The sequence below is a fragment of the Sceloporus occidentalis genome, unplaced genomic scaffold, assembly GCF_023333645.1.
Source record: "Sceloporus occidentalis isolate IW3139 unplaced genomic scaffold, rSceOcc1.0.p SCAF_376, whole genome shotgun sequence".
Lineage (NCBI taxonomy): Eukaryota > Metazoa > Chordata > Lepidosauria > Squamata > Phrynosomatidae > Sceloporus > Sceloporus occidentalis.
Window position 1 is genome coordinate 67,149 of NW_028317356.1, and position 9,556 is coordinate 76,704.

The 9,556-nt window shown below is 45.5% G+C and overlaps 1 protein-coding gene across 2 annotated transcripts; it reads right to left on the bottom strand.

Moving 5' to 3' along the window:
* Positions 1-5,026: 5,026 nt before the first annotated feature.
* LOC149273431 (AP-1 complex subunit sigma-1A-like) lies at positions 5,027-9,189 on the bottom strand. 2 transcript variants are annotated; one of them, XM_089506328.1, is made up of 4 exons: positions 9,011-9,189; positions 7,837-7,945; positions 7,089-7,226; positions 5,027-5,074 (listed from the first exon to the last, which is right to left on the bottom strand). In XM_089506328.1, exons 1-4 carry the CDS (start codon positions 9,187-9,189, stop codon positions 5,027-5,029), a joined length of 474 nt encoding a protein of 157 aa, XP_089362454.1. The 2 variants fall into 2 exon arrangements, with proteins under 2 accessions (XP_089362454.1, XP_089362453.1); XM_089506327.1 differs by having other exon boundaries at positions 5,027-5,076; positions 7,085-7,226.
* Positions 9,190-9,556: the final 367 nt, after the last annotated feature.

Here is a 9,556-nt window from a genome sequence, read left to right on the forward strand (position 1 = left end):
AAGCACACGGTCATCCTGAATCTAAGACGAGACCAACGACTGATTAAGGATTGTGTCTATACATTGGTAAAAGCGGGCGACTAGACGGGGGCCGAATGGATTTGATCTGCAGGCAGATTCTGTGTTTTTGTGTCCGTCTGTCTCCCCAATACTTTGTCTATGCCTGCTTATGTGAGTCTATCTACCTATTAAATCAAAGCACGCTATGTTTTGTAATAACTATTAACTCACAGGCACATCTGCCACTAAATCCAGAAATTTCTGGGAATAAAATCATCCATTCAACAAGAAACACAATTAAGTGTTACTGCGGCATGAATGAGAGCCGCCGCGTGAGTCACAACACGCGTCTTCACCAATTCCTGTTATATAGAACTCCTTCCTTAAAGGGGCATCACGATATCCGAAAAAAAGCTTCTTTTACCTAGACATTGGTGCAAAATTCAGAAATATTATCTCTACTTTTCTTTCAGAAGCTTGGAGGGGGGGGAAAGAGAGGGAAGGAATGCTCGCTAATCCAATTTTCATATTTTTCCAATATTTAGGTGACCACATTTTAATCAGGAAACCAACGTATATATTTTTTTCACAACAAATGTAGTTGTCTATAAATACCCATTTTAAGGCAAAACTGTACATCGCGCAAGTTAACAGCAAAAATCCACTTTTCACTGCATATGTACACGCACTGGCCACTTTATTACATTGCGATTACCAGGTTGGACCCCCTTTTGCCTTCAGAACTGTGTTCGTTCTCCACGCCATTCTTTCTACAAGGTGCTTTAAACATTCCTCAGAGATTTTGGCCCATACGGACATGAAGGGGTCACGCAGTGGTTGCAGATTTGTCGGCTGCACACCTATGATGCGAGTCTCCCGTTCCACCGCATCCCAAAGGTGCTCTATTGGATTGAGATCTGGTGCCTTTGGAGCTCATTGTCATATTCAAGAAACCAGTTTGAGATGATGTGAGTTTTGTGACACGGTGCATTATCCTGCTGGAGGTAGCCATCGGAAGATGAGTACACTGTGGTCATAAAGGGATGGACATGGTCAGCAACAATACTCAGGTAGGCTGACGCGTTTAAATGATGCTCAATTGGTACTGTGTAGTGCCTACTTGTAATTGCCTGTGTAATGCATACTTACATCAGAGAGTTGGCTTTCAAGATCTCCCACACTAACCCTGGAGAGCCATCTTAACCTGAAAGAGAAACTCAATGGGGTGGCTCTTCAACCCACACAGTGAAATCAAGGCCCATCTACCTTGGGCCCGCATGACTCACCTCTCCGGACCAGGAAAAGCCAATAAAGACCATTTTCAATCAACACCAAAGCCACCTGAGGCTCCGTGAAGTTGCACGCTCAGATCTGCACACGCAGCAGCCAGCGCTAATCCCTGCTCTGCATACACAGAGCAAACGCTCTAATCTCAGATCTGACGAGAAAGCACCCTGGAGTTCATGCGCTAGAAACATAGAACTTGATTCAAAGCTTTATCAGTCCTTGGTCTCATCTTAGAGAACGAGTTGGGAGATCTGTGGTTTTTGACTCCCAGAATTCACTGTGCTTTATAAAATAGCCATCCCTGGCACATGTATGTGAAACAAATACCGACGCTAGCCCTGTATAATGCATCGTTCAATCAGTAAAGTGATATCCCACTGATTAAATCATGCTTTATACAGGGCCATCTGTTTTCTTGGAGCTCAAGCTCACTTGGGTTGTCCCTTTGTCATGAAAGTGACTTCACTCTACATTATAACTAGTTATCTTTGGTAACTAAACCCACCATTCTACTTCTAGAATGCATGGACTCCAAGTCTTCAACAACAATGCCCAAACTGCCCATCGTGTGACCCCTAAAACTCTCGATTAAACTTGAATGCTTGTGTCACTGCGGCTCTAAGATGTCCAGGTGTATCTCAGAGATGTTTCTGAAATGTTCCCTAAAGTAATAAAAACAAAAAAACAGGTCATCACAAAAGCAGCCTTATAGATAATAATCAGACAAGGTTCTCTATTGCTAATGAATAGGCTCGGGCATTCCGTCACAAACACTTAACAGTACCGACAAAGAGTGGCCAACGAAAAGCTGAAGAGAATTAGGAATTCATCTACAGGACAGATAGCGCTGATAACGGTGATTCAGCCGAGGACAGCACTGAGCCCGGTGACTCACCGGACATTAAGAATGCCTGTCGATTGCAATCATACAGAAGCCTTCTATGGAGAAAAGGCCACGTTGGAGAGAGGGTCCCTGAAAAAGAGGATTATAATCCTATCATGTGACTGTTAACTGGCCGCGCAAAGCCGGAGCAGACCGAATGCTGCCGGTACCACGTCGTGTCCTCCGCTGGATCCGTCTCGCTTCATCAGACTGACGATGCTAGTAATATAGGTCTTGCTAGGTTTCCCCCTTTCCAAGGAACACAGACAAGGCCGGTATTCAGGATGAATAAGAATTCAGCGCATGCCCAGCGAATATCATTCAAAAGGCACAACTATAGGAGATTCTGTCACACTATAAAGGCCATATATTGCTTAGCCGAACTACCTTAAATTTAGTGAGTCTTATCTCATTTTTCATGGCTATATCGCTTACCAAGGAGCTGAATCAGTGGGACTGCACTGTGTTTTAACCCAGATTGTATAGACAAGTGCCATATGCTGACCCTGTATAGCCCTCCTCAATCTCTAAATTAGCTTCCTATCCCCGATACCAACATAAGCAAAGATAATCGCTCCAGCACCTCTAGAACAAGAGGTCAAATGTAGAGACAAAGCCAAGTTTGCACGGTCCTGGTGACTACTGGTGATCCATCACACTTCAGGCACAGGGAGATAAGCCAGTGAGCTCTACCCAAACCCTGCGCCTTACAGTGCCAAATAATTCCATCAAAATATAAGAGAAACCCCCGGTTTATGTGCAGAACATGGTACCATCCATCTCAGCTGCGTGATTATTCCTCCTCGTGGTGTTATCTCTTCCTTATTAAGTTGCTGATCGTTGTTGATTGGTTTAGGCAGCCGTCCCGGAGGAGAAAACTTCAGGATAGGAAACTCTTAGTGACAGCTGCGCCACGCTAGACTCTTTCAGACACCCTACTATTAAACCAAATGCCTCCAAAACTAATGCAAGGATTGACAATAACAATAAAAAAGGCGTGGGTTAGTTTTAATTGATGAACTCGTTAAGACGCCGTCCTGGCGTTGTCTTAAGAAAGCATCACCAATAGTATACACAGCCATGCCAATCAATGCCTACCCCTACCCTCCTACAGGTACACAGAGGGTATTAAGTCACATTTTGAACGCTCTGCCCCTGCACCAACTGGTTAAGATCTGCATAAGAGCATCTGTTCCACCCGTGAATGCAAGGAGCTGTAACAAAGCACAGAGCGCTCGTGACGAGCAAACCGTCTGTGCTAAAAAATCCCCGGCTGTAAAACGGTCACCAAGATAGCTAGAAATATGTTAAAAAGTGCAAAAGGGCACTAAAACCAGAGTTTTCGGTGAATAACATACTCATTGATCCCAGACGAAGGGTCAACCCAAACAACCTTCTTGTCCAAGATGGGATGGACTAGCCCTGCACGATGCACAGTTAATATGGGAAGGTGTCTGAAGTGCTCACATTAACCATACACCAGACAAGGCAAGCTCAGCCCTTCTTGTAGGTCACAAGGGGCCACATTATCACAGCTAAAGTCTACAAGGACCTAGTTGATAGCCCCCCCCCACACTAAATGACCACTCAGTGTCGGCATTCCACCCACTACGAAGGACATCCCCATTATATACTGTAATGTGTGGGCATCACGCAGCCCCTTCACTGCCTATAGAAAGCACTATGAACGTTATTCTATACTTCAGGCATAGCTATGTCACATGTCCTTTCCAGGTCCAATGGGTGGAGGTCTCTATACGTATTCATGTGGCTTGGCATCAACAGCAGTTGTTTATCTTCAACATTGATCATAAACCCAGCCGACATCCACATCATGCCGCGAGTCTAGGGTGCGTGTATTCACACCATACCCTTGTAAACTTTACCTACACGCAGACAGCCGCCATCTTGAAGGACACATACCAACCAGATGAAGGGGTTTTCAGACACGAGCACTGAATATAGGTTCACTTAACATAAAAACCCCATAGGGTTCTATATTAAGCATATGGTCAGATGCTATGTTTAGCCAAACTTACTTAGTAGGAACTCAATGTCAACATGTAGTGATAAAATTACTAAGTTCAGCTGCACCAACCATGTTGAAAATATCCATCGTTCACCTAAAAGCAGCATCCCGTACCGTGAGCAAAAAAAACGAGAGAGAATCACTCGGCAGCACCCATGTTTTATTCCCGAAGTACGTGCAACAGATGACCCTCGCGACGCTCGTACCAAGCTCCGTGGGGGGGGGGGGGATGTTACGGAAACGATATCAGGGGAGAAATAGAGAAGAGTGCAGATTATACAGACAAGTGCCAGTTACCGAGAGTGCAAATCAGCCTGGGGAACGTGGGCACCATTGCCACAACGCACGTAAACAAGAAAGAAAAAGTATGATTGTGTAGACATTTGCGACTCAGGAAAAGATACAAAAGTGGAAGGTACAGCAGATCAGAAAATGTCCTTTTTTTCTCTCCCGGCTCTACAGACCCCAGAACCGTGTATTCCGACTGAGCATGATGGGAACTGTAGGTGGCATTTAAGAGGACCGTCATCCACATCGAATTGGTCCCTTTGTCCTCTTTCCAACGCAAATAAAAATCAGACGGATAGAGATTAAGACAAGCAGCTACGCGGTGACACACGTACACACGTCTAGAGCATGGCTAGCAGGCAGTGGTCAGTGCGTACGGGGGGGGGTGTTTACAGGGGTCAGTTGCCTTGTTTAGGGGGGGGGGGGAGTTAAAGAGTTGCAATGAGAGGGAAAGGGGAATGGGGCGTTGCAGGGACTGGGGAGAGGCAACAGAACAAAAACAACAACAAAAAAACCAAAGGAATGGTTGTGTTTGTGTATCAAGCAAGTCCCATTTCTTCCAGAACGCTGCGCGGTGACTCATCCTCCTGCAGAAAGTAAAAGCACAAGGGGGTCAGATTGAGGAAGAAAGAAAAAATTACACCAAATCGCTGCAGCATTTAGCACAGAACCACACTGACGGCTCACCAACGTACTTATTAGTTACTTCCGCCGTTTATCGATCACACCTCAAGACCTTCACTTGAAACTCTACTCGAACCATCTGACTTCCAACCCCTGACACCATATCACCTAAGGGCTCCCCCTCCTTCCATAAAATCTACCATGTTTAGGTTAAACCGTACTTTATTTTTTCCTTCTAAGCCACCTTTGCATTGAGTTCTGACTCTGAAGACCACGTCTCTGAAGCCACCCAAACCAGGCAGGTGTTAGGAAGTCCCTTCCCCCCCCCATGAAGTATTTGACCTGCGTGGATACATCGCCCTTATTGTATCCCGCAACCAAGTAATAAATCTGAGATACTTCTATCCAACCCCCCCGACAAAATCTCCAGATCCCCTAAATCCACTCTTTAAACCCCAAAGATACTCCTGACCTTCCGAAGACCTTTATCACTTCGTCATCGTCTTTACTGCACTAACCTAACCCTCAGGCTGTAACTTTTCGGGAATTTATACCTCCGCTACATCAGTGTGTATTACTTTAACCCCCCCCCCCCCCATAATACAGAACCTAGCCTCCCCCTCCCACCTTATCGCCAATGTGGAAATTGCTTGCTATGAAAGTGAGTGGGTGGGAGTCAGTGAGCTGTGACAGGACCAGAGAGATGTATGATTCATCCACTGCAGAGAAAGGGTGGAGGGGGGAGCGAAGGGAGGGAAGAGGAGACACAAAGGAAGAAAGGCAGTGATACACAGTGGAAGATCGGGACACAGCACAAGTACTAAAGAGTAGAATGCGGGAGAAGAAAGAAGACACAGTGAAGAGACAAATAAGATATAAATAGAGATAGATACACACACAACCATCCAAAGGTTTGGGGTCACTGAGCTGTTTTCATGGAAAACAAGGAATTTTCTGTAACATAATTACTAAAGGGTTTTCTAGCAATCAATCAGCCTTTTAAACTTGATCAGCGAACACAATGTGCCATTGGAACAAACACAGGAGTGATGGGAGTGATAAAGGGCCACTGCAACACAGGAGTGATGGGAGTGATAAAGGGCCATTGGAACACAGGAGTAATGGGAGTGATAAAGGGCCGTTGGAACACAGGAGTGATGGGAGTGATAAAGGGCCGTTGGAACACAGCAGTGATGGGAGTGATAAAGGGCCATTGGAACACAGGAGTGATGGGAGTGATAAAGGGCCTCTGCACTCCTATGAAGATATTCCGTTACAAATCAGCCGTTTCCAGCTACAATAGTCATTTACAACATTAAGTCCGTCTGCGCTGGATTTCTGATCCATTTCCGTTCAAAAAAAAAGTGATAAAGGGCCATTGGAACACAGGAGTGATGGGAGTGATAAAGGGCCACTGCAACACAGGAGTGATGGGAGTGATAAAGGGCCACTGCAACACAGGGGTGATGGGAGTGATAAAGGGCCACTGTAACACAGGAGTGATGGGAGTGATAAAGGGCCATTGGAACACAGGAGTGATAAAGGGCCATTGGAACACAGGAGTGATGGGAGTGATAAAGGGCCACTGCAACACAGGAGTGATGGGAGTGATAAAGGGCCATTGGAACACAGGAGTGATGGGAGTGATAAAGGGCCACTGCAACACAGGAGTGATGGGAGTGATAAAGGGCCATTGGAACACAGGAGTGATGGGAGTGATAAAGGGCCACTGCAACACAGGGCTGATGAAGAGATCCCACTAAAAATTAGCCGTTAACAGCTACAATAGTCATTGACATTAACCCCGTCTGCGCTGGATTTCTGATCCATTACATGTTATTTTAATGTGCTTTTCTTTCACACAAAAAAAAAACCAAACAACACAAACGGGACAAATGACCCCAAACTTTTGAACCGGGTTTATATAAAATATATATTATGCGTGTAAAGGTGGTTTTGTCTGCCAAGATCCCCTACCTCCTGTAGCATGTCCGACTGCTCAATGGCTTTCAAGACACTTTTCTTGGACGTGTCCTGGATTTCTCCCCCCATCAGGAACTCGTCCAGAATGAAATAGGCCTTCTCAAAGTTAAATATGATATCCAGCTCACACACCTGGAAAGGGCAGGAATGAAAAAGGCGATGACAAAAAACACACAGCAAAAAGGACGAAGATGGGAACAGAGGAAAGGGTTAAAAACATCACAGTGGAAAGAAAGCGCCCGGAGAAAACGAAGGAGGCGAAGCAGCCAAATAAAAGTAACTGAAACTGAAAAGTAGAAAAGAAAATATTAAAAAGACTGCAATTTAAGGGTTTGAAGTAAAAACACAGAATAGAACCAACATATTTTTATTTATATTATATTTTTTAAATAAAAGTGCCATATAAAAAAAAAAAAAAAAAGGATAAAAAAAACAAAAAAAAAAAAGGAAGATTAGCGGAAGTAAAAACATAAAAATGGGGGGGGGAGAATAAGAGGCAAATAAGGGTATTTAACTGCATTAGAAGAAAGGGATAGAGGCGCTGCTTCTTACGTCACGGTTAGACGTCTGACTGAGAGGATTACACGCACAGTCTGTGATCTCAGTTAAACCCAATTAACAGAGCTCAGATTAATGCCCGGGAGGAGGATTACTCGGAAGGGTAAAAGGGGGAGGGGGGGGGGGCAGAGCTGGCCACGTTTTAACCCCACTTGGCCCAATCGTCCGCCCAAAAAAAACTCACGCTGCCAAAGTATTTGTCCAGAAGCTCCACGTATCGGTGAATGAGCTCCAGCGTCAGGAGCTCGTTATCCTGATCCTCCACCGCGCAGCAGAAATACAGGCTGGCGTACCTGCGGGGGAGAAATAAACGGGGCGTTGAGCGGGGGCAAAACCCAAGGGGACGTATCACGAGAACAATGAAAGAGTTAACGGAGGGATTTATTCACTAAACCAACAGCTGGCAGATACACTCGCAGTAGCTGAAGATCTCAACTACACCATGGAGCATGAAGGAGCAACCCCATCAAGGCAGGGTCAGTTCTCCGTGACAGCGTCGAAACATTTTAGTGAATAGACAGGACTGCCGTGAGATGTCACATGCCTGAAGAAGAGGCGACCATCTCAAATAATGCCACCTCATAGTAGGGAATCTAGCTGGCATGAGCAAGATATGCCAGGAGGAGACAAGGAATCATATAAAACCCTCCATCATCACGTCTGCTGGGGTTAAGTCCCTGTTAAGTTGAAGACACTTTGCTGATATTATAAATGAATGCCAGGCAAACTTTAAAACCATTCCAAAGGTTCATCTAATGACCGAGAATCAGAATCTGATAGCAAGACAGATTCCAACACTAATATATATATATATATATATATATATATACACACACACACACACACACACACATATATATATATATACACACACACACACACACACACACATATATATATATATACACACACACACACACACACACACACTATATATATATATGTCTACCCGGGTCCTGGAAATCGGCCAGCCTTTGGTGTCTGAGATCACAGATCAGGAACGCTATCCTCCGCGAGTCGATTCATTGCATCACGCGACGCGATACAAAACATGTCCCCGAGCGATTGGACGCGCTTCCTCACAGGCTCCCGCGTCACCGGATCTCTCGCACATTCTGTTCGGCCTCTCTTGGTTTATACATTGATGAAGAGTTTGTCTCGTGATTTTCCATGGATATTTCATTTTTATACCGTATACTGTGTGCTTTATTTAAATTTTTTTAGTTAAGCCCTCGGAGGTGTGGGGGGGGGTGGTAAGGGATGTTGATGGAGTAAATATGGGGTAGGTTATACACCACGAATAAAAAGGGGGTCTCTGCCGTAGAGAATGCCGGTGACCGAAGCGCGACAGAAATCACCTTTTGTAGACAACCTTAAGATCCTTCCACTCCAGGAAGCTGCACATCTTGGGCTTCCGGCTCAGGACCGTCTGCATGAGATCCCGAACGAGCTTCTTCTTCTCGCGCTCCGACGTCGCCACGTACCACTTCTGTAACCGCAGCTTCCCCTGCCGGCTGAAGAGAAGCATGAACCTCATCTACAAGGGAGAGAGAGAGAGATGAATGCACGGCCCGCGGGGGTAAAGTTCTCATCGCTGCACGCGGGGAGCACAGACGCCGCCTCGGGATCATTCATTAAGAGGTTGGCAAAGAGATTTCACCAGATCAGCAGTTCTTGGCTTTAAACATTTAAACTGCGCCACATAAGCACTAGAGACACTCCACCTATAATACATAGAAACACGGAGTCTGCCGGCAGATCGGCCCCATTCGGCCCCCTTCTAGTCTGCCCGTTTCCCCTGCTGTCGACTCAAACCTCAATCAGCCGTCTTAGATTCAGGAGCCGCGTGTCTATCCCCTGCCTGTTTAAATAAGGGTTGCTTCCCAGAGTTCAGGAGGTATTTT

Coding starts and splice junctions, on each gene's coding strand:
- LOC149273431 (XM_089506327.1), bottom strand. CDS start 9,189: ATGAGGTTCATGCTTCTCTTCAGCCGGCAGGGGAAGCTGCGGTTACAG. Junction 7,227..7,836: donor TGGACAAATACTTTGGCAGC/GTGAGTTTTTTT, acceptor TGCCCTTTCCAG/GTGTGTGAGCTGGATATCAT. Junction 5,077..7,084: donor GGACATGCTACAGGAGGTAG/GGGATCTTGGCA, acceptor TTTACTTTCTGC/AGGAGGATGAGTCACCGCGC.